Here is a 25,959-nt window from a genome sequence, read left to right as displayed (position 1 = left end):
AATATTTTAAAACAGGAAAATTTATTTTTCTGATCACTTAAGTTGGCTATGTGTGATGTCAAAGTAATCAAAATGCATTAGGGTGGAACAGACAACTGACTGTACTCTTGGGAATTTGTGAACTAGGCTCCATGTAGTCCCACAGGGAAGAGCCAGCAGCACAGTGGGAAAATGGAACTTGGGATTCTGTTTATTCTCTTGCCACTTTTTCCTGTCCTCTGGGCACTGGGAAGCTTGGAAGGAAGGTAGAAGGATTCAGATTTACTAAACTTGATGAGAGTTTAAAGACATCTTGACCCAGGGGAACATCACTTTAAAAAATCTGCATATCACATGATAGTCAGCCCACATTGAGAACGTTGTTTTTGTTGGTGCCACAAAGACACCTCCGGGATAACTGGAATATGTGGCTAAGATTAAAAATAAAAAGCAAATTTTAAAAAGGAGACAAAGGTATTAGAAAGATATTAAAATTAATCGAGTCATTTTAACAGATACCATGGCAGCACAGATAGAGGGCGACAGGGTCTTACACAAATTAGAAACTCAACAAGTGCTTATTGAATTGGGTTTCAATAAAGACAATTTGGTTTGAAGTCTTGCTGCTGACACATATTACTAAGGGCAAGTGGTTAATTTCTCAAGGCCACTGTGCAACTTTCTTTGAATACTACAATTTACAGAACAGGTTGTGTGGGGAGAGTTTCCATTCTAAGAGTTCCCTACTCAGATGAAAAACAAGGTGACTTAAATGCATAAAATAATCAAACATGGGGGCAGCTAGGTGGCAAAGTGAATAAAGCACTGGCCCCAGATTCAGGATTCCAAACCCAAACACCAAATAGTTAATTCATAAGTACCGCCCTGCATAACTAATGGTGCAGCCACCCGCTGCCACCAGCACATTTTTAGTAACTTAAGCATCTTGATGAAAGCCCTCAGAGAGAAACAAGAGATGGTCTCCCTCTCCCTTAGAAAGAATGTACCCTCACCCCCTCCCATCCTCTGCCTGCCCAAGCCCTGCGAGCCACCCCACCCCCCTTCGAAGCAGCATCAGGTGCTCTACCTTCTCCTGAGGGCTGTCCCAAGAAGGAGTCATTAAATCCATCCAAAGGAGCATTCTCTTCCTGCTCTTCATTTTCAGTGTCACACTCAACATCACTATCACTGCTCATTCCTGGTAGGAGTCTAAGAACATGTTTCTGACAGAGAACTGCGAAAAGTGGAAAAAGAAGAAAAAAAAAACGAGCAAGAAAGCTTCATATATATTTGCTAATGATCATCATAATCATCAGGAACTAGCATCTATATGGCTTGTCAAGCACTTTGCAAATATCAATTCAATTTATCCTCACAACACCCTCAGGGAAAGGTGCTATTATTATCCCCCTTTTACAGATGAGAAAACGAGGCAGAGAAATCGGATGAATTGCTTAGGGTTATGCAACTGTGGCATGAGGCAGGATTTGAACTTAGGTCTTTCTGACTCCAGGTCCAGTGTTCAATCCACTGTGCCTTTTTTGAAACCATGAACCAAGATAAACAAAAACACATAAACCATGCTATGATACAATAGAGTTTGGTCTACTACTTTGAATCAATTATCTACTCCATTCTAAGGGAATTTAGCTAATGAATTTGTTCTAAAACTGTCCTATGGCACATACCACAGACATCTGGATCTGTGATTGCATCAGCAGGAGGTTAAGGAGATCAATGCTGTCAAATGCTACAAAAAGGTCAAAAAGAATAAGCACTGAAAAGACCCTTTGCTTTGGCAATTAGGATGTCACTGGTGACTGTGCAGAGGGTGGTGTTAGTTGAATAAGGTCGGAAGGCTAACTGCAGAAGGGCTGAGAGAGAGAAGGTAGGAAGGAAGTGGAGAAGTGTATATGACACTTCTCTATGTGTAGTTGACACTGAAGGAGAAGAGAGAAATGTAGGACAGTAACTCATGAAAATGGTAAGATCAAGTGAGGGCTATTGAACAAAGGGGGAGACACAAGTGTGTTGGTGGGTAGCATGAAAAGACACTGTACAAAGGGAGAGATTGAAGATAAGAGAAAGGGGGGGGGGATGACAGTGGGAACAATCATCATGAGAAGTCAGGAGTGAATATGAACAAGGGTATATGCAGAAGGATTAGAACTGACAAGAACAGCTACCTCCAGGCCATCTGAGCATGGAGTGAAGGAAGAAATAGTAGAGGAAAAAGTCAATGTCAGAAGGAAAAAAGCCCTCCTGAGGAGAGAGGAAGGGAGAAGAGGAAGCTCTCAGCAAACAGCCTCAAATTTTCAGGTAAATTATAAGGCAAGTTGCTTATAAAAATAACAGAGAGGGGATGCCATGGGAAGCTTGAGTAAAAAGGAGAAAGTTTGGAACAGCTGTAAAGAACAGGAAAGTGATTCAATTAGAAAGGAACAGAATGTTAGCCTTGCTTCAGGGAGGGTCCAGTTGAGACTAAACAAATAAATAGGGGCCCCAATAAGTATTGTTCCATGATTTTCTATTCAAAATACACCTCTGAAAGAATTAATGAATGAAAAACATTTATTAAATGCTTACTAAGTTCTTTCCTGCTTCCATTCCTTTATGCTTTCTTTTTACATTTAATTTTCATTTTTTATTATTTTTTAAAATAGAATTGGGTATTGTATTGTCAAAAGCCTTTTCTGCATTTGTTGATATTTTTGTCTTCCTTGTTATTAATATGGTCAATAATGCTTATAATTTTCTTAATATTGAACCAATCCTGAATTGTGGTATAAATGTGCTAATATTAAGTACTGGGGATACACACAGAAAAAGTGAGATAGTCTCTACTGTCAAGGAGCTGACCCCTTAAATGGGGAGAGAATACAATAAAGGAAAAGTTCAGCTGTAAGGAAGATGGAAAGGCTCAGAAGTCCTAAGGGTGCAGGTGTGCATGGAAGAGCAAGGCTGCATCATTGTTGGATGACAGTGTTAGGGTTTGCAAGGACACAAAACAAAGGTTCTTAACTTTTTTTGCATCATGTACCTCTCAGGCAGTCTGATGAAGCCTATGGACCAACTCACAGCTGTTGAATACATAAATAAAATATATAAGATAACAAAGAAACCAAACTATAATGAAACAAAGTTAACAAAATATTAAAATAAGTTATGTACTGCATTAGAAGCAGAGCAGATACTAAGGTGAGGAGGACCTCAGGAAGCAGTGACAGGGCATATGGTAAGGCCTGATGGTCCTCCCATCTTACAGGAAGGAAAAAAGCTGGTGTCTCCCATCTCATCCAAGCCATGTGAGCAATAAAGCAACCCACATGGGTTCTGGAAAGCCAGGGTAGGTGTGGAAAGGGGGAAGGAAAAGAAGAGGGTGGCAAGGAGGTCTTCCCACCATCCAGCTGTCCTACAAGGGTTCTGGCTAGGGGAGGGGGAGAAGTGGAAGGCAAATAGAGGGAAAGGTACTCCAAATGGAGGTGGGTCTTCCAGAAGGCCAAGAAAAGCAAACTAACTGATCTATCTGCTCCTACCCCTGTCCTAATTTCCCCTCAGGGGATCCTAGAAAAACAGTATTTCTTAAGAAATCCCAAATAGAAATGAGCCATTCAGTTTGGCTACAATGGTGAAAACACCAGCCCTTAATCTTTTCCCAAAAAGAAAACTTAATTCATTTATTTGTAGTTATATTTTGATTAAAAATTTGAATAAAAGTTTTGGTTAAAAAATTTAAATTAAACTATATTAGAGGTAGATGGGATAATTTTCAAAATGTTGTGACCCCCCCCCCATACCTGTAAGAAGGTTAAATTGTTAAAATGCTCTTTTCTGAAAAGACTACCAGTGCAGAATATTTCCTCTCATTTTTAAGAGAAAAAAAAGTTATCTCCTTTTTTAGAGTTCTGTCTCCATCTTGTGTCCTTTTATAGAACTGTTACTCAGAACTTTAAAAGTCATTTTGAGGTTTTAGTATTTTAGGTATAAATTATTTCCCCCTGAATATATTGGCCAGACAAGTTTAAGGGACTGCTGAGATCTCGATTTCTAGTTCAAAAGTCTGCCTTCCCATTGAATCACGGTACCTCTTAAACAAATCTCCGTGAATATGTGAAAGAGGAAGTAAAGGGACAAGGCAAAAATCAACAATTATTCAAATCTCAATCACAGTTTCTCTTAAACAAAAGGTCACAAAAGCTGGCTACAATTATTCTGGTCAGAGCCTATTCTTGTCCATACTGCAATAAAGAATCACAGAATTTTAGAGTGTAAAGGAATCTCGGAGGTCATCTTGGTACAGTGGAAAGAGCAATGGATTTGGAGTCAGAGGCCAGTCTGAAGTCCCATCTGCTCTAGTTATTTGACTTTGGGCACATCACTAAAACGCACTGAGACTAAGTCTTCTCACCAGCAAAATGAGGGAGGCTGGATTATATGGCTGCTTCCTACCTCTAAATTTATCACCTTGAGATCTACTCTAGCTTTAAAGAAGAGGTAAGGTAATGTGTTCAAGGTCACAGAGCTGGTTAGTGGAAATGCAGTCAAGTTTCTTATATCTCTATATAATGCTTACATACGCATCACATTAAATAACTGGTAAGCAATGCTGTTTCTTTCTTTCTTTTTTTTTGTGGGGCAATGAGGGTTAAATGACTTGCCCAGAGTCAGACAGCTAGTGTCAAGTGTCTGAGACTAGATCTGAACTCACATCTTCCTGAATCCTGGGCCAGTGCTTTATCCACTGCGCCACCTAGCTGCCCAGCAATGCTCTTCCTAAGGACCACAAATCTGTCATTCCATACTTTTTTTTTTTTTTTTGGAACAACAGTCACCCCTTCCCCTAGAAGATATGATCATAAAATGAAGATCAGGACTGGTTTTCTACTTAATATAAATTGTTATTCACCCACAGTGGCAAAGGGTCTGTTTCCAAACTAACTATGCAACAAGTATTTACTCAATTTAGCTAGGTGGCAAAGTGGATAGAGCACTGGCCCTGAACCCGGGAGGACCTTAGTTCAAATATAATCTCAGACATTTACTAGCTGTGTGACCCTGGGCAAGTCACTTAATCCCAACTGACAAACATCTGGGGCCATCTCCGGTCTTCCTGATGTATATCTTGCCACTGGACCTGGATGGTTCTCGAGGAGAGTGTGAGGCTGGTGGCTCTGCACAGCCCTCCCTCACTTAAATCCAATTATCTGCAAGTCATGACATCACCTCTCTGATGTCATGGTCCTCTTCAAGAATGAAGGACAAACAACAATTCAATTCTAGAAAACAGGGGCACAATGTAAGAAATGGACACTGGACCTGGGTTCTAATCCTACCTTTGAAATGTAGTGGCTATACAGTAAAGAAAGAGGACAAGGAAGGGGACTAGGCACAATGTAGGCATTTTTATGCCTTTCTTGTACCAGGTATCAATGCAAATGGCAAACAGTTCCAAAAATTCCAGCAATTTCTGGTATCTCGTCCCTCCTATGCTGCCAGGGAGGAGGTCTGATAGTCAAACAGCCAATTCCTAAGACAGGAATTTTGAGTGTCACTGTGCTAACTGAAAGGGACTGTGCTATCTGGCATGAGTTCAATCAGAACATACAATCAAGAAAAATGCATTATCACTAGTATATATGGAGTTCATTCATTTGGTTTCTAGGAGGAAAAACACCATCATTTTCAGCTTCAAGCCACCAAAACACAAGTTTAAGATAAGGTTCCCCACAGCAGTCAATGTTTGTAGGTTTAAGGTAAAAGACATTTCATTTAGGCTCAAGATGGGGAACACAACAGTTCCTGGTTTCCCAGTGAGTACCAACACCAGCTGTAATGTGGAACATCACAAAGCCTGCTTTCTCTTCTCTAGGGCTACTGTCAGCATTCTACAGTGATCTCTCACATGTAAAATTTTCCTGATGTATTTTACTCAAAAAAAGAGCCCTGGGGGGCAGCTAGGTGGCGCAGTGGATAGAGCACCGGCCCTGGAGTCAGGAGTACCTGAGTTCAAATCCGGCCTCAGACACATAACACTTACTAGCTGTGTGACCCTGGGCAAGTCACTTAACCCCAACTGCCTCACTTAAAAAAAAAAAAAAGAGAGAGAGACCTGTTTTCCCCACACTCAGATACAATGGGAACCGACTACACTTGCCAGGAAGTCATAAAGACATGAAATGTCAAGGTTTCTTTGGAGTTAGTTGGCTCCAACCAGGGCAGAATGACACCCGAGGATGTACTGAGGGCCAAGCCTTCTCTTTCTTTCTTCTTCTTCTTTTTTTTTTTTTTTGCACCAAGCCTTCTCTTTCAAGCAAAACAAAAACAAACAAACAAACAAAATCCAAGCGGAACAAAGGCTCCTTTTTGTCTAAACTGCTCCCTCCTAGCAACTCCCTGAGGCTCTTTTTTTCTTCCCAGGACCTTTTCTGGGACCTTCAGCTGTAAGAAAACTATTTAGGTATCTACAAATTAATCCAAGTATTTTTCTAATGACGTGGAATTGTTTTGCATTTAAATGGCAACTTTCTTTAAGGAATGCTAAGAGCTTTATGAAAGTAGAGTACTTCCCACAGCACCCTGAAATGGAGGTAGTCGTTGTTGCTGTTGTTTAGTCATTCAGTCATGTCTGACTAAGACCCCACTTGAGATTATCTTGGCAAAGATACTAAAATGGTTTGCCATTTCCTTCTCCAGCTCATTTTACAGGAGGAAACTCAGGTCAACAGGGTTAAGTGACTTGCCCAGGGTCAAACAGCTAGGAAATATCCGAGGCAGGTTCTTCTGACTCCAGGCCCAGTGCTCTATCTACTGTACCACCTTGTTGCTCTGACATGGAAGTGGAAGACATTAAAAGCAGTTATCTACAAAGACCCCCTTTTCTCCCTTGCAAGTTTAATACTTTCAAAGAGCTAAACCATAAAGCTAGCCCCAAATACAGTCAAGAAAATATTTCTGGGGACTGCTAGGTGGCTCAGTGGATAAAGCACTGGCCCTGGATTCAGGAAGACCTGAGTTCAAATGTGACCTCAGACACTAGCTGTGTGACCCTGGGCAAGTCACTTAACCCTCATTGCCCCACCAAAAAACAAAAACAAAACAAAAAGACAGTATTTCTGCACTTCATGAAATGCAAAACACTATACAATGAAGGGGTTTGGTTGGATTAGGTAGTTTCCAAAGTCTCCACAACTCTAAATTTGTTATTAACATTTTAAAATAATCTCTTTTCTTTGTAATAAATTTGATGTCCAAAATCTTCTGCTGTTTATGTTTCACCTGAAGTGGCAACTGCTAATTAAATAATACCCTAATTACTTAAATAATCAGAATTTAATTTATAAGAAGCAGACATTAAGAGACAAGCTACCGGGACAGCCAGGTGGCACAGTGAATAAAGCACTGGCCCTAGATTCAGAAGTACCTGAGTTCAAATCCGGCCTCAGGCACTTGACACTTACTAGCTGTGTGACCCTGGGCAAGTCACTTAACCCTCATTGCCCTGCCCCCCCCCCAAAAAAAAGAGAGACACAAGCTACATGGGGGCAGCTGGGTGGTACAGTGGATAAAGCACTGGCCCTGGATTCAGGAGGACCTGAGTTTAAATCCAGCCTCAGACACTTTACATTTACTAGCTGTGTGACCCTGGGCAAGTCACTTAACCCTCACTGCCCCACCCAAAAACAAACAAACAAATAAATAAATAAAATTTTTAAAAAGAGAGGAGCTACATATGTAACCTAAAACATATAGTACAAAAAAAAAATCCAATGGCATTTAAAAATATCGTTTACCAACAAGAGGCAAAGGTGCAAGCAAGCCCTGCAGGTTTCTATGTACGTACTTTAAGAAGCATTTCCCAATTAATCCTTTCTCCTGGAAGAGTGTTGCACCTACGGGAGCACATTTCGTTGTACTGACTAAGACTGAAGACATTTTTAGCCTTCTGTAACAGAAAGACCTTCTGTAAATGCCAACACCTACACAATGTTGCACACGGCAGCTAGAGATGGATGCTGGCATCTTAATATAGGCTTTAAGCTACAATTCATCAGTCATTGAAATTCAAATGAGTGCAGAGGTGGAAGGCGGCAGACTTTAAGGAAGAAATGAATTTTTTATGTCAAATATCAATAAGAAAGTCAACATCCTTTCCCCCCCTCTAACTTCTAAAGGACTCAGCAAGAGGAAATCAACACTTCCACACAGATACCATCTGATTGCAGAGAACTGCAAAATGTCTTCTGTGCCTCAGAGAAGTAGAGAACAATGAAATTATGTACTGAAAGAAATGCTTAGGACTACAGCCAAATGTGTCTTAACAGAGAAACAGTCTGTTATGAGTTGAGATTTCTGAATCCTAAAAACTCTGTTCACAAAAAAAAAAAAAAAAAAAAGAGAGCAAAGCAATCTAAGCTTTTTTAAAAGCACACAAAAAAATTAAGGTTGACTTTTCTATCAATTTATATGCATTTTCAAGACATATAGACTATATATATTATAAAAGACTTTTCAAAAATAATATCACTTTACCTACTTAACTAATACATAACACCTCTTTCTGCAGAATATGCATAACCTCTTAAAATCTGTGATGCTTTATGCTTAATTAGCCAACATCAAATTCATAAAACAAAATGTTATGCTCAGACTGAAGGTTGCCTCAAAGATTCTTCACAAAGTAAGCACTTTAAGAAACTACCCTCTCATATACATAACCTATATTGGATTGCCTGCTGTCTAGGGGAGACGGTAAGGGAAGGAAGGGAGGAAGAAAAATTTGAAATTGGAAATCTTATATATAAACAAATGCTGAAAACTATCTCTACATGTAACTGGAAAATAATAAAATACTTTTATTAAAAAAAAGAAAAGAAAAAAGAAACTACCCTCTCAGTATTACTTTCTAGCCACTATTATTATGACTTCAACTTTTATTTACCTTCTTCAGGCACAGCTGAAGCCCCTTCAGGAAGTATGGCTTGTAACTCCCCAGTTTCAGAATTGTTTTCCATATCAGCAATTGGTGTTCCTTCTATGCGACATCCTTTAGCATTAGACCTTGGAATATGGTAAAGAGATATTATTTTATTACATTTCTGTATTTGAAAGTCTATGACAGGGGCAGCTAGGTGGCACAGTGGATAAAGCACTGGGCCTGGGTTCAGGAGGACCTGAGTTCAAATCTGGCCTCAGACACTTGACACTTACTAGCTGTGTGACCCTGGGCAAGTCACTTAACCCTCATTGCCCCACCAAAAAAAAAAAAAAGAAAAGAAAAGAAAAAAAAATTTTTTAAGTCTATGACAATAAATAGCATTATTTCTTATAACTAATTTATATCAGATATTACACACACACACAGAGAGAAATGACACTGGGGAAGTCACTGAAGCTCTCTAAGTCTCAATTTCAACATCTGTAAAATGAGGGGGTTGGACCTGATGACCTCTAAGGTCTCTTTCAGTTCTAAATCTATGATTTTATCATCTTGTATATTAAAGTAATTTATGGTTTACATAGAACTTTTATCCAATAAACTCTTAACAAGTCTAGACATAAATAATCAAAATTCAGCATTGACACAGGATGACTCTTACAACTTTATTATTACCTTCTTAATATTTTATTTAAAATTATTTACAGAAGCCTCCTAATTGGAAAAGTATTAACAGCCAGGCCTATAGAATAACACTACACTATGTTTTTATATAGTCTATACCAATGACTTGGCTAACAAATTGTTCACATTTACATATGATGTGGTAAGATGTAAAATAAAGTGCAAAACGGAGATAATATTTAAACATTGATGAATTAGTGTAAAGTTAAGCATAGATTATCTGTGGATATTTACTAACAAAGATTGAATCATCACTATCAGATGTACTTACATAATAATGTGCTATCCTTTTTAAAAAATACTGAAATAACCTCAGTGACCTAACCCCTGTAGGATAAGATCACACATTCAAAGTTGTTTTCCTCATAGTGGGAATGGACTCCAACTGATGCTAGGTCAGAGGTACTAGCCTTTGGCAAAGATACCTGGCCCGCACAAAGACTGAATTTGTAACTTTAGATCTATTTGCTCTCACCAAGTGAGCTAACAAATTACAAATAGCAAGCAGCACAATAATATAACATCACTCTATTCAAATCCTTAGAGAACAGGCCTAAAACTTTTGTTTAGGCAGTAAAGAACACATACTTTCTCCTACAACTGAAATTACCAGATTAAAAATAACCTCTCAAACAGTCAGTTTTATCCTAAATCAAAAGGAGGGTGCATTGAAAACTGACTAGGTAAAATGGATGGCAAGACAATCACCATAAAATGTTTACTAAGCAGCTTATATTGAACTAAAGGATAAACCATATGTGGTGTAGCACAACCAAGCCACTTCCATAATTATCCAACCTGTTGATTACTGAAAATTAAAACTGTACACAGCTTCTTAAGGAATGTCTCTAAACTTAATTCAAGGATCTTTTCAAGTAGATCCAGAAAAAGTCATTCTATTGTTTAAAAATTTCTTCTATATCCATGCATAGTAGAAAAGCAGACAGATATTAATGTCTCATTCAACAGAGCTAAATAAAACACATTATGATGAATCAGTCCCGAAAGGATGGAAGACTAAATTGAACAGTCCCAGGATTTGAATTTATGACTTCTGAAGAATAAATGGAATTAAAAGCAATGTGTACTTAACATTTTGGAAATTCTAAATCTATATTCTTTATGGGAAGAAAATAAGAGCAGAAACCAAATTGTTAGAGGGTCTTCACTGAAACAAAGGTAAAGCCTTATGAGATATCAAAGATCACAGCCTTATTAAAATGTATAAAATAGCTATAAAGAAGCAGGTAAAAAACAAAAACAAAAAACCTCACTCCCCCAGCTATTACTGTAATCTTAATTTAGTTAAAATGAGCTTTAATTTGATCCTGAGATGACTATTTTTTTGCTTCCTTCCACATTTAGAACTGTCTTTTTTTCTGGTCAAAATCAGGAAATAGAAGTTCTGAATACTTTTCAGGTATATGATAATTTTTTTCTATTTCTCTTCTTACAGAGTTGAGGAAAACGGGAAACTTAATTTGTAAAATATGATAGGCATGTATTAAAGAAGCAAAACAGTTAAAGGGATAACCAAAAAAAATCTATACACCATATTAACAAAAGGTCTTAAATTTACCCCATTGTGACCATTTTTCTTGTCTTCTCCATAACAGGTAAGCCATTTAAACCTGCAACAATCAGAACATCTGGATCCAAAACTTCACACTGTCTGTCTTCTGTTTTGGGCAGCACCTCACAGATGTTGCCATGAGTCAAGGCCCGGGGTGGGCTATGTCTGTTACCAGACTGTGAGCTTCCAGGGCACCCTTAAGAAAAGGAATGTTCATAGGTTTAGTGTAGTAAAATTAACATATCTCCTGAAAATACAGACATTAAAAGTTCTCTTAAGTCTCCATTCAACTTACCTATATATGACTCCTAAATCTTAAATATTTTATTGTTTAGAAATAAGAAAAAACATATTAATGAACCCAGCCTGACCCAGCCTGGCCTTGAACTGTTATCTTCTTTTAAAAAAACACATATTGATTATTTTTAAAACTGTACAAAGGAACAGAATAAAATACTTCTCAAAAATCTTTGGTGGCTCTCCAATGCCTACTATTGAATAAAGTAGGTGAAGTATCGATCCTGGTATTCTAGGATCTCAAGCACACGATCTGGCTCTAACCTCAGTACAGTCTCACAATACCATTACCATTTACATAATCAACCTCACAACCAAAGGGACTAATTCTCCATTCCCTGTTTTCTTCCTATTTGCTCCTCTTTCTGTATCTTTGCTCATTCCTTCCCCTATGAGTGGAATGGACTCCTGTACCAACATTTCTGTTCACTGACATCCCTCTTTTGCTTAAAAGCCCAATTCAGATGCCATTTTCTCCTGGAAGCTTTCTCTGCCTCTCCCCCAAATGTAAGTAATATCTTCTTCATTTGCCTGGACTTTTCCTTCAATCTCACCTCTCCTGAATCTCTCTTTTCTTAATTATTTAGATATGTAATTGTGTTTCTCCCATTATATTATAATCTTGAATGCCAACAGGGTAATTTCACTTATAAAAATGAAGCCAATTGCAAAAACAAAATCCTAAAACTTGTTGTTTATGAGAAACATATCTAAAACATAGTGTTTTTGTATAGATTCAAAGTAAAGTTCTGGAATATATAAATGGCTTCCTCCTATAAGACTAAAACTAAGCAGTTAACAATAGTATCAAGACTCTTATTCAGTGAGTAGCAGTTACCAATTTTTAATGAAATCAAATCATTGCTAAATCTGCCAACCTTTCAAATCACATCATATTTCAAGAGCTTTTAAGGAATAAAATAAAATTCCTTGAAAGCAGGAACTGTCACATGTACTTTTATATCCCCAATGCTTAGGCACTTTGCTTTGAATATAGTAGGTGCTTAATGCTTTGCAATGAAATAATAAGCATTCAACACAATTTTTTATGTCTTTAAGTCCAGCAATAAAACATTAACATTCACTATACACATCTAACTAAGCACTGCAGATTTACCTTCAGAGGAAGTCTGACAGTCTCCCTTTGGGCGATGATTGTTTTCCCCACAATCCACTGCTCTTCTTAGTGACAAACTTCCAGCTGTACCAGATCGAGTAGGTTTGGGAGAATTACTTTTCTTATTTGTGGCTGAAAAGATATTTTAATATTCTTTTTTGTACACAACAAGATATGAAATACTACCTCAGCAAGATCATCTGTCTTCCTATGCAGATAGGGTTCCAATTGCTATCTTTCAAAGAAGGAATTTCTGTTCCTAATTTATAAAGAAGGCTTCTAAGAACCCTTCCAGATAGAAGACTCAAATGAGTTTGAGCTATCAACTCAGCTTATAAAAAAAGAAATAGAATTGATCAATGGGAAAAAATGAGGCGTCAATGTCCTCTGAAGCAGAGATACTTGTTATAGTAGAAAGAACCAATGGAACTGAAAGAAATGGCTTCTATTCCTCTCTGATCCCGAGCAAATCACATCATTTCTCTGGGCCTCATTTTTCTCATCTATATAATGAGATGCTTGGACTAGATGAGCTCTAAAGCCCATACTAGCTGAAAAATTTTATGAAATCCTTCTGTATAAATGGTTTCCTCAAGTGAAAATTTGGCCAACACCCCCAAGATAAACTGTTAGAAAACTGAGCTTACTCCATTAGAAAAATGATTCGTCATGAGGACAAAACCAGATTATTTACTAATAATGCATCTAGAACTGGGCTGGGCTTGTGATATGCAGGTGAAACTTAAAACAAGGCAATCTACAATTGAAAGCAAATAAGAAGGATGCTGCTGTGTAAACACCCTTTATAACAGAGATAAGTTCATTGTACTTTTTATTTAAGTTATACCTCTCAGGGCAGCTAGGTGGCACAGTGGATAGAGCACCAGCCCTGGATTCAGGAGGACCTGAGTTCAAATCCAGCCTCAGACACTTAACACTTACTAGCTGTGTGACCCTGGACAAGTCACTTAACCCCAATTGCCTCACCAAAAAAAAAAAAGAAAGAAAGAAAGTTATACCTTTCATAAAAGCCACTGAAAAATATTAGGCCTTTTGAGTTTAAAATGCATTGAAAAGGGAATAGAATTAGATACTGTGAAAGACTGAAGGAAAGGCAGGATAGATGAAGTGAAATAATATTTCCTGAAGGTAACATTTAATCAAATGATGAGGCAGAGGTGAGGGGGAACGTGATTTCTAAACTAAACTCTTATCTGGAATACTGAGGCTAGGGTGAACAAAAAAAAAGGTAAATAAAAAGATTATATCAGTCAAAATAGAAGGAGGGAGAGGGATGATTAAGACTGTACTGATGCAAAGTAAGATAAGTTGAATCTGAGTTTAGTGCAAGGCAAGAAAGTTATGCAAGGATTAAGGCAAAAAAACCAAACAGGCATCACCTCATGCTGATTAAAAACAAAGAAAAAAGACATAAAGGATTTAACGAAAGGAAAACCAAATAATTATAGCCTTGAATGCTAATGAACTTATTTCACCTATAAAAATGAAGCCAACTGCAGAAACAAAACCCCAAAACTTGCTGTTTACAAGAACCATAACTAAAACATATATAGATTCAAAGTAAAGGACTGGAATATATAAATGACTTCATCCTCAAAGACTAAAGCTAACCAATTAACAGTGTCAAAAGAGTCTTGTTCAATGAGTAGCAGTTACCAATTTTTTAATGAAATCAGGTCAGTGCTAAATCTGATAACCTTTCAAATAATATCATGTTTCAACAGCCATTTTAAGGAATAAAATATTCCCAGTCCCCAATTTTCTATGTAGCTCCTGCTAAAGGTGCTAAGCCACTGTAGAGCCAGTTCTCTCCAGATGACCCTCTCTCTTCCTCTTCCTACTGAGAAATGTTCATCTCCTCTTTCATCCCTTCTTATCACTTATTATCACTTATTTGGGCCCTGAGATACACTTGGCTTAAAAAGCTTTTAACACGGGGCAGTTAGGTGGTGCAGTGGATAGAGCACCGGCCCTGGATTCAGGAGGACCAGAATTCAAATCCGGCCTCAGACCCTTGACACTTACTAGCTGTGTAACCCTGGGCAAGTCACTTAACCCCAAGTGCCTCACCAAAAATAAATAAATAAATGAAATAAAACACTTTTAACACAACAGCCTAGAATTCAGGGAAACCAAGGCAAAATTATAAAATAGACCAAGTTTATCTTCAGTACTTTTCCTTTTCTTGGTACCAATCTCTTCTAATGCCCCTACTCGGAAATCATTGCCCTCATACTGCCTCTGGGTGTTCAGAAAGCTTCAATGCTATACTTTAACTAGGTCTACACTAATCTGAAGTAGTCTGTGTATGAGAATCACCTACCTTCACCCAATTCCTAATCAAGATTACTATCCTTTACAGTCAGATATTAAACTATACTGGTAATTTATATTCAAAATATAGCAAATTGGGTTCTATTCCACCCTTCCCCCTCCCACTTCCAACTCACTTATTATAGCCAATGGTTGTTTAGATGATTTAAAAAAGTATCCCTCTAGGTTTTTCTCTTGTTGCTACCTTTATTAGAGAGAAGCTGGCACCTTAAATGCCCAAAGAGTCCTAGAGCAATTAATTCCTTTTCTTTTTAAAGGACTAAAATATAGGGCACCCTTAACTGTGGACTCAGATGACAAGTTTACTGGCCCACAGACAAATAATGGGAAACAAAAGAGGGTGGGCAATGGGGATTCTGGGACCAGCATGGCTTACAAAGAGAGCATTCTTTCCTAAAATCAGATCTGATAAGGTGAGGTATAGTGACTGACCCAGAATAAAGGTATACATAACCTTCAACAACATTAATATTTGTATAACAAGATAGGTCAATCATTTGTCAGATGTTTTAAATAGGAAAACAAAGAACAACTGGATTCTGCAGTGGAGCTATAGTATAGGTTCAGCTTCTCCCACTTCTAATTCACTGCTTTAGAGACTATACGTAGGGTATAATTCACCTCCTCTTCACTCCACCATCTGTTCTACCTCCATGACAGTTTCCTTGCCTACCTAAGTATGACTGCCCTGAGGAGTCCTCACTGATTAGTGAGTACCTGCCCAGGACCTCCATGTCTTAAGAAGCCCCACCCTGCTGCTCACTTTACTTCTTGATGACTTTCTGGTCAGCTCCATCTCCATGCCAGTCGACTTCCCTCTGCAAGAGGGCGATGCCACTCCACCAGCTTCCCAATTCATATTTATGATTTGTCATCCCCTATTAGAATGTAAACTCTTTGAGAGGAAGGATTACCTTGTTTTTTTGTTTTTGTATTCCCAGAACTTAGCATAGTGCCTGGCAAATAACTAAGCTGTTAATAAATGCTTCATCTAACTTAATTCTTTACCTCTCTATATATTAAAATACCATCATATTGACATCAATATTTCTTTTTTTTTTTAATTATTTATTGATTGATTTTTTTGGTGAGGCTATTGGGGTTAAGTGACTTGCCCAGGGTCACACAGCTAGTAAGTGTCAAGTGTCTGAGGCCAGATTTGAACTCAGGTACTCCTGAATCCAGGGCCTGTGCTTTATCCACTGTGCCATCTAGCTGCCCCGACATCAATATTTCTAAGTATTTATGTGATGTTTACAGAATCTTGCTATGGAGTTAAATAATAAAACTGACATCATTATGTAGTATAAAGACCAAATCTCAAGCCAGCTGCTTGAAGAGCTCTTGCTATCGTAACTTTCTCCATGAAGATGCAACCTTTCATAATTTGGCAGATATACATGGGTTGCCTGAGGTAAAAAGAGTTTCTATAACTTGAACCCAGAACCCCAGAGCTAGTATAAGAAGGAAGATCTGAACCCAGGTTTTCCTGATTCCAAGTCCTACATTCTACCAACTATATACCAAGCTGCCTCTATAGATGAAATCAAATACAAAATACAAAAAAAAGTTGTCATACAACATTTCAAATTGTTGTTGTTATTCTTTTTTTTTTTTTTAGTAAGTGAGAAGACAGGAGCAGCTAGGTGGCGCAGTGGATAGAGGACCAGCCCTGGAGTCAGGAAGACCTGAGTTCAAATCTGGACTCAGACACTTGATACATAATAGCAAGTCACTTAACCCCAATTGCCTCACACACAGCCCCTCCCCCCCAAAACAAAAATAAGTGAGAAGACAAAACTCAAAAGGTCAGTTACAGCAACACCAAAGAATTCAAGATTTCAAAGATCTGTAATTTCATGACTGTGGGTACTATCTTCACTGATACAGATCTGAACCATTCTATCACCTTACTAGCCAGGCTTTTAGGCCTTCCTGGGGCCAATGCTCTCAGAACTAAGTAAGACTGATCCTCGGGGGCAGCTAGGTGGTACAGCGGATAAAGCACCTGCCCTAGATTCAGGAGGACCTGAGTTCAAATCCGACCTCAGACACTTGACACTTAATAGCTGTGTGACCTTGGGCAAGTCACTTAACCCTCACTGCCCCGGGGGGGGGGGGGGGGGAGAGACTAGTCCTCAGACAAGACATTTGGTCCAACATAATCCATACCAATTAAATACCAACCAGTTTCTTAAAGCTGGTCACTGCAATAAACTCTTAACAACCAAAGAGTTCCCATCATTCCATCTCAACCTCACCAAAGTCAGTATTTAGAGGATGCATTTATGCTCTAAACTCACTTAACAAAAATGAAGCCTTTTAAAAAGATTATTTTTCTTCAAATTACCATAGGATCATAACATTTAGAATTGGACAGGACTTTAAAGATCACCTAGCCCAATGCTTTAATTTTACAAAGGAAGAAAATAGTATGCAAACAGGTGGAATGATTAGACTAAAATCCTTCTGTCAGGACTGGGGTTCAAACCCAAGACACCTGACTCCTAGTCCTAGATTCTTTCTACTATCAGTGCTTCTGGTTCCTTTGCCCTATAGAAAAATGACATTAGAAGTTCTTTTCCTACTTACAATTCCTGATGTAACAACTTGTAACTGATGACTTGGTCAGAAGTTCCATTCCCAGATCCTGTAATTTGCCACAGCTTTCTGTCGTACAGGCAGCCAAAGATACCTGATCAGCAGAAAAAGAGTTGGACTGGACATCACAGGACCCAGCATTGCTGCTTCTTACTTCTGATAGTTGGTTTTTGACATCAGACATCTTGCTTCTCACTTCAGCCATTTGTGTTTTGAGTCTCTTCAGCATCTTCAAGTCTGGAGGCACTCGCCACATTGCCTGTTGTCTCCTTTGATCTTTATCTTTTCGGGTATATGAGGCTTCAGGGAGAAAAACAAGCTGCCTTAAAATTAAAGTTTTAATAATACATTTAATTACCTCCTACTCTATACAACAGATCTTTTTACATGTCAGAATTTAAATAGTTGTATCTGGGAAAGTATGCATAATTGCTTCAGTGAAAATCAAGATAAAGATAATGTCACATTTGAACCCATAATATATGAATTTGGGCCATATTCAATTCAACCATTCAAATTAGCCTATGACTCCCCAATATCAATCAAAGATAATTTGAAAATTCCAAAATGAGAAGCTAAAAAGCTACATTCCCCAGGACACTAAACTGTGGAAATTCCTTATGAATATAAAATTTAGGACCTCTGCATATCATTTTTCATTTTAAAAACTTATGGTTAATGTAATGCAAGCTCTGACTCAAAGTACTTAAAGTAACAAGAAACCTGTATTAGCTTTTCAATGGCTTCTGAGAAAAACAAACTCTTACTGGGGAGACTATATTAACTTGCATGCTCTCTTTAAGAAAAACTGAAGCAAAGGGAACTAATTACAATCCTGCCAGCACAGAGATTTTATTTATTTATTTATTTGTGTGGGGGCAATGAGGGTTAAGTGACATGCCCAGGGTCATACAGCTAGTAAGTGTCAAGTGTCTGAGGCTAGATTTGAACTCAGGTCCTCCTGAATCCAGGGCCAGTGCTTTATCCACTGCACCACCTAATTGTCCCTGCCATTTGTTTTTAAAAAGACAAATGGATCCATTTCAGAAACCAGATGGTCTGCTATTTCTGTTCCACTCTATTAAGTCACCAACCTGTGATTTCGGATTTCAAAGTGACCCAAAATGAGGGACTGGTTCTCTGTCAATTAGTGATATTAGTAACATCTTAACCTGTCTAGCAACTTTACCCATCAATAAAAGCTCACAATAAAAGCTTACCGTTAATAAAGCATCCCCATCATAAAACATTGTTGGCAGGCAGTAGAAGTATTATTATCCCCCATCTTACAGAGAAAGAAAGAGGTCTAAAGAGGTGAGCTGATTTGCACATACTTGTATTCAACAAGTGGTAGAAACAGGACTAGGTCCCAAATCTTCTGGCTCCCCCTGGGCTCTATATTACACTACTATACCACGCAGCTAAGAATCAGGAGTTCAGCAAAAAGTTTTCCAAATATTAAATAAGGTCACTTCCAGGCCTAAATCCCAAATACTTTGTCAAAGTCCATGCAAATATCTTTAAAATAAGTACAGTTGGTTTTTTTTTTGGGGGGGGGGGTGAGGCAGTTGGGGTTAAGTGACTCGCCCAGGGTCACACAGCTAGTAAGTGTTAAGTGTCTGAGGCCAGGTCCTCCTGAATCCAGGGTGGGTGGCTTTATCCACTGCACCACCTAGCTGCCCCTAAAATAAGTACAGTTTAAGAAAGAACATGCATTTTTTTTTTTTAGTGAGGCAATTAGGGTTAAGTGACTTGCCCAGGGTCACACAGCTAGTAAGTGTTAAGGGTCTGAGGCCGAATTTGAACTCAGGTCCTCCTGAATCCAGGGCGGGTGCTCTATCCACTGCGCCACCTAGCTGCCCCAAGAACATGCATTTTTGTTCATAATCTTCTTATCACTGCAAGTTTTCAGTAGACTGGAATCAGAAATTTTGAGGGGGAGAGAAAGGTTGCTTGGGGCAGCCAGATACAATGAGAGAAGGAAAAAGTGAGAGCGAACACAGCAAGGAAAGAGACAGAAAAAGTATAAAAAGCTGACACAAGAAACTAAAAACCCCCAGAAATTTGGGGTTTGAGTGAATACACCAGCAAACTGCCCTACATATTTTGGTAGGTCCTAAGTACAGTTCCATATTACAGTACAACAATACTAGTGTTTTAAAAAATAAAACAAACAAAACAAAAAACAATACTGGTGTTTCAAAATGATGGAATTATAGAATTTAAGAGCTTCAAATTACCTTGCAAAGCAACCAATTCAGGAACAATTCAACAAATATTTATATCAAGTGTTTGCTGTGTATAGAAGAACACTGACCTGGGGTCCTAAAGATTAAATAAGACATAGACCCTGCCCTGAGGGGCATTACAATTAAGTAGAGAGGGAGAGAATTATCATATAAAATATTAAAGGAAAAATACATTAGAGAGGAGTAAAAAAAGGAGCAAAGTTCTATGTGAGGTTAAAAGAAATGACCAAGAGGTTGAGGAAGGAGAAGGGAGAGAGAGGTCATGATGCAAAATCATTAAGAAAAAGTTAAAGCTTCTTCTGAATAATTTTAAAAAGCTGAAAACTCCTAATTAAATTTTGAAAAAATTCTTATGCAAAAAGGTGAAAACCTTTTTTTTTTTTTAAACTGGTGTTTAAAAGTGATCTGTACTGAAAATCTGACTACCTAGAATGATTCCTCCTCTCCCCTCCCCTCCTCACCCCCACCAAGAGCTCTGGGTACTTGGGATTTTATTGTACAAACTTTGATTCCATAAAATTGATCTTACTACATGCAACAGTGTTTCCTTGAATCTGAAAGAGTACAAGTAATCTTTATAAATAATGCTGCATTATTAAAAGGTAATTTTTAAGGAAAAATATCTTTGTAAGCAAAGAAGATCACCATACCACATCTCTCTCTAGTGAGCTATCAATTTGCAAAACATTTATTTATAGCCCCACCTGGAAGGGCCTAATAAAGTTTCTTCTAGGCTTAAAAACCTATGAAAATTATTGCAACTTGTTAAAACAATAGCTCAGAATGTGTACAATACTTTTGCATATATTATTGATTTGTTAGTCTCAGAAGCACATCACATAAATCTACCTAACAAACAATTTAACATACTTAACATTATACTTACTTTGGTACTCAAAAATATTTAGAGGAGACCTCTGAATAAAAGCTTAGTTGTAATATTAATATAAAAAAGTCAGTGTGTTACTAAAATCTCTCCCCATATTTATACTTAAAAGAACAGGACCAAAGTCAGTCACACAGAGATCTTCTCTACTACCAATTAAAGCTAAATTTAATTACATTAAATTAAAGATTATGAAAAGGTTTTGCTTTGTTGTTGTTTTTTACCTGTGGACTGTAGCAGTGAAGCAGGTGGACGAGGCTGTAAGCCCCATAAATTTTCCATACTGCTCCGGTCCTTAAGGTCCAACAAGTGTATTAAAATTAAGGGATCAATATCTAATAAACTGCTACTAGCTGTAGACCCTGTATTTCCAGCTCGCCTTGAAGCTCTGCGGCTTGCACTTGCATAACCATGGCTACTGCCTGTAAGAGAAAAGAAAAGTGGGAAATATGTACTTCTAATCTGTTTATTTTTTTTTAAATAAAAGTATAAATATTTACATTTTAGTGAATATATGCCCACAATTCCACTTCTTAGCAGCACTCTTCTGTCCACAGTGATATATAGCATACATCAATATACTGTAAGTCAGAGATCGGCAGAGACCAGCTAAAGGCTTAATCGCACAATGCTCAAGGCTAGTAATTGCCAGAGTGTAGGAAACTGTAAACAGTGAGACTAGGTACCACCATCGCTTCTTTTTTTTTGTTTTTGGTGACACAATTGGGGTTAAGTGACTTGCCCAGGGTCACACAGCTAGTAAGTGTTAAGTATCTGAGGCCGGATTTGAACTCAGGTCCTTCTGAATCCAGGGCTGGTGCTCTATCCACTGTGCCACCTAGCTGCCCCTACCACCATTGCTTCTATACATAAGAGGACAATGGTGGCCAGGAAGCTTCTTCTGCTACCTACCTCTCCTCTCATGTTTGACTTACTCCCATACCTTGGCAAAGATCAAGTAAGTATAGTTTGAAACAGGTCTCAGGCTCCAGGATCCTGAGAGGTAGCATAAGCTTGGGTAGTAATTACAGAAGAATATCATAAGGTCAAAACCAACTCATAACTCAGGAAATGAGTAGGGTCCCCAATTGATGCCATCCACCTCTGTTAGGTCCAAAATATAGCCATGAAAAACGTGATGATGTTTTCTGCATCCAATTTAAAAGTATTATGAGGATTTAGTCTGTACTCTCAAAGGCAACATAAAATTAGGGTAAGCAATGTCATTACTCACTGAAAATTATTTTAAAATTAAACACAATGCTATATTCCAAATTTATAGGGCAAGCCTCACTCAAACTATCCATGTATCCTCTCCCTAATAATCAGTATTATTTCACTCTATTCTCTTTGAACTCCAACACCCCTAATAATATAAAAATTTATCTTTCCTTAGGGTAAGTTTTGTCAATTTCTCAGTGCCTAGAGCTTTCAAATTAATCAGGCCAATGTATGTTGATAACACTAACACAACATTTACATCTTAAAAGACCCTTTCACGGACAAAAAAAAGAGATATTTGTAATAAGGGAAGGGAAAGGAGTTTTGTGGTGCCTCTTAAATCATAAGCTACACAAATGGTAGCTTGGTGTAGCTTAAGAGGAAATGGATTTGGAGTTAAAAAACATAGTTATGAATCCTGGGCCACCTAGTCAGTACACTGCACTGAGCAGCAGGCTTGGAGGCAGGAAGACCTGAGTTCAAATGCAACCACTGACTAGCTAGCTCTGTAACCCTGGGCAAATCACTAAACCACTGTTTGCCTCAGTTTTCTCATGGTTTAATGAGGATGATAATAGCACCTACTTCCCAGGGTTGTTTTGAGGATCAAATGAGATCATAATTGTAAAGTGCTTAGCACAGTGTAAGCACTATATAAATGTTAGCTGATATTGTTATTGTTATTATTATCCTAGATCTGCCCACTTACTAGTTTTGTGACCATGATCAAGTAAAATCTATTTGATCTCCTAAAAATTACTAGGTGATCTCTAAGGTTTCTTTCAAGTCTAAGATTCTATATGTTGTTTTCTGATAAAGTATATTCTGTACCTTATCTATTTGAATCTAACAATAAGTTTGTGAATTAGGTAATTAAACTATTATTTTAATTTTAGAGATAGGGAAACTGAAGCTTACCTAAGACACTTGGCCGAATTTCTCAGATAGTAATAAGTGGCAGTTCCAGATTATTTTATATATATTCTTACCTAAAAATAGTAGTGATCTACCATCTGATATCACTTATTTGTTTTTAATTAAACTGTTTCCTAAAACACTAAGCAAAAGGAAAGAAAAAAAGGACTTTTTTTCTCCTAACAACTAATCCTATGAACCCTGTTTTTATCTTCAATTTGAGGGTTTAGGGAAAATATGCTTTAAAAGAATTATACTAACCACATGAATGCTGTACACAATAAACAGCAAATATTGTATAATTATCAACTGTGAATGACTTTACTATTCTCACCAATACAATAAGTCAAGATAATTCCAAAGGACACATGATGAAAAATGCTATCTACCGCCAAAGAAAAAACTGATGGAGTCTGAATGGAGAGTGAAGCATATTATTTTTCACTTTGTGTGTGTGTGTGTGTGTGTGTGTGTGTGTGTGTGTGTGTGTGTGTGTGTGGTGGGTTTTGTTCTTTGTTTTTTTTGTAGGGTGAGTGGTCTATTTTTCTTTTACAGTATGACTAATATGGAAATGTTTTGCATGATTATACATGCAGAATCTATATTAAATTGCTTACTATGTCGGGGAGAGAATTTGGAACTCAACATTTTAAAAGAAAAAATGTTAAAAATTATTTTTACAAGTAATTGGGAAAACATAATTATGCTATAACAACAGATCCAAATGAGTATCACATAGGAAGATATTTATGAGTTATTCAAATAGGAAGGGAGACACTTGAATTTTTTTTTTTGTGGGGCAATGGGGGTTAAGTGACTTGCCCAGGGTCACACAGCTAGTAAGTGTTAAGTGTCTGAGGCCGGATTTGAACTCAGGTACTCCTGAATCCAGAGCCGGTGCTTTAACCACTGCGCCATCTAGCTACCCCTTGAATTATTATTTTTAAGTACCCTTTCTTTAATAAAACATGCAACTAAAATTTATAAAATAAGTATTCACCACATATTATATAGTGTGCTTAACTATTTTTATTATTATTTTGTTGTTGTTGTTGTTGAGGCAATTGGGGTTAAATGACTTGCCCAGGGTCACAAAGCTAGTTAAGTGTCAAGTGTCTGAGGTCAAATTTGAACTCAGGTCCTCCTCAATCTAGGGCTGGTGATCTATCCACAGTGCCACCTAGCTGCCCCCTGAACTATCTTTATACAGACAAAATGCCACATAAAATTCATCATGTAGAAGAATGAAGGCACGATGGTATCATGGAAGGAGACCTGTTCTAATACTGATTCTGCCAAAGGTCAAGTCGAATAACCTGTCATATGCATAACAAGTCATAGTTTTCCTCATCTATAAAACTGAAAAGTGGGAGAGAAAGAGGAAGAGAGAAGAGTTTTCGATTATATGTGTGTACATGTGTAGTTCCAATCCACACTTGTCATTTTTATTGGTATAGGGAACTCCCTAGTATGGTAGGAAAAGTTCCTCTACTAACACAGAGAGGTGACTCATCTTGACCATCTCAGAGAGATGCCTGGGCCACTAGAGACTGTGACTTGTCCAAGGTCACATAATTAGTTTGTGTAAGATACAAGACATGAACATTCATCTTTTAAACTCCAAGTCTGGCTCTTTATCCACTATAACCATGCTATCTATCTCACTTTTTAAATACTACTTTTCTAACTAGAAAGTGCTTTATTATTTACCAAGTACTTTCCTCAAACTAACCCACAGAGATAAATATAATAAGATTATTACTCCTATTTTATGAGAAAATGTATTTTCACATTTTGTAAAATGTAGGTTATTAGTATAATCAAGATACTAAGAGAAATGACTTGCCCAATACTGGAAAGAGGTCCAGAATTCCTCTTTTTTTTTTAAAGTTCTGCTCACTAATTAAGCAATAAGCTATAATTTTATGCTAGGGATTATTATAAAAGCAAAGAAGGAAACAATCTTTACTCTCAAAGAATTTACTATTCTAACAGGGGAGACAAGTACAATATGAAATAAAGATAAAGAGAATAAATAAAGGGTAATTGTATTTAGCTTGATACTTAGGGACAGAGGGTGCTACAGGAATCAGGAAAGACTTCATGTGGTAGCATGTAAGCTACTTCTAAAAGAAAAAAGGGGTACATAAGAAGAAGTAGTCAGCAGGGAGTGAATTAGAGACACAGAGACAGGAAACAAAATAAGGAACAAAGGTTTCATTTGTAAGGAACAAAGGCCAGTTTGGCTGGACTGCATTATGAGGAAAAGAAGAATAATATACAATGAGGCAGAAATATAGGTTGGAGTGAGGTTTTTAATGATCTTTAAAAAGCCAAAAAGAGCTTATATTTTATCTTATGGGCAATAAGGAGCCACTGAAGTTTACTGAATGGAGGAATGACATGGTCATTTTTGTGCTTAAGTAAAACCACCTTGAAAGTTATATCAAAGATGGACTAGAGCAGGAAGAGACATGGCATGGAAATCAATTTGGGCTATTGCAATAGCTTAGCTGAGAAGTGATAAGAACCTGAGTTAATCTAGTGGTCCTGTTGAGTAGAAAGAGAGGAGATGGGGGCAGCTGGGTGCACAGTGGATAGAGCACTGGCCCTGGAGTCAGGAGGACTTGAGTTCAAATTGTAAGTGGCTAAAATTCTAGCTATACTATCTAAAATCTAATGAGTGGTCGTCAATAAATTATAAGCTTTAGCAAGAATATTTAAGTGTTTAAGTATTTATTACAGAGCATTAGGATCAGAGAGAAAGGTAAAAATCTAACTATTTCTAAGAGACCCCATCATCTGACCCACCATGGCAAGGTCAGGAACCAAAAGAGAGAGAACCCCTCAGCCAGCATCTGGTTCCTGCTTCGTGTCCTCCTCCCAGAAATGGGAGGCTCCTCAAGTTGATTGGCTGGTAGCCTTGATAGACAGTACCCACAAGCAAATGTCACTTCCTGACACCAAAGAAAAACTGCATGGCCTTGCCCTCAGAGGCCTTTTCCTCATGGTGGAGCTTTCCTACAGTAAGTCTCCAGCAGATGGCGTCATTCCAATCATTACAAAATCCAGCCTCAGATACTTAACATTTACTAGCTGTGTGACCCTGGGCAAGTCACTTAACTCCAATTGCCTCACTTAAAAAAA

General features: G+C 37.8%; 1 protein-coding gene across 3 annotated transcripts in view; it reads right to left on the bottom strand.

Annotated features, from left to right (window-relative positions):
* TRIM37 (tripartite motif containing 37) overlaps positions 1–25,959 on the bottom strand; it is a 122,938-nt gene that overhangs the window by 3,011 nt on the left and 93,968 nt on the right. The window contains exons 17-23 of one of the 3 annotated variants that reach the window (XM_044001636.1): positions 20,901–21,098; positions 17,533–17,841; positions 12,586–12,717; positions 11,178–11,367; positions 8,918–9,036; positions 1,067–1,213; positions 6–410 (exon numbers count right to left, since the gene is read on the bottom strand). In XM_044001636.1, the coding sequence (XP_043857571.1) occupies positions 265–410; positions 1,067–1,213; positions 8,918–9,036; positions 11,178–11,367; positions 12,586–12,717; positions 17,533–17,841; positions 20,901–21,098 (1,241 nt within the window). In that variant the 3' untranslated portion in view covers positions 6–264. Of the gene's footprint in view, positions 1–5; positions 411–1,066; positions 1,214–8,917; positions 9,037–11,177; positions 11,368–12,585; positions 12,718–17,532; positions 17,842–20,900; positions 21,099–25,959 lie in introns of those variants that run through there. The other 2 variants (XM_044001634.1, XM_044001635.1) reach the window with 2 other exon arrangements.

This window comes from Dromiciops gliroides, chromosome 4 (genome assembly GCF_019393635.1).
Source record: "Dromiciops gliroides isolate mDroGli1 chromosome 4, mDroGli1.pri, whole genome shotgun sequence".
Classification (NCBI taxonomy): Eukaryota; Metazoa; Chordata; class Mammalia; order Microbiotheria; family Microbiotheriidae; genus Dromiciops; species Dromiciops gliroides.
The sequence above is the reverse complement of the archived record's forward strand: the minus strand, read 5'-3'. Positions and strand labels throughout refer to the sequence as shown.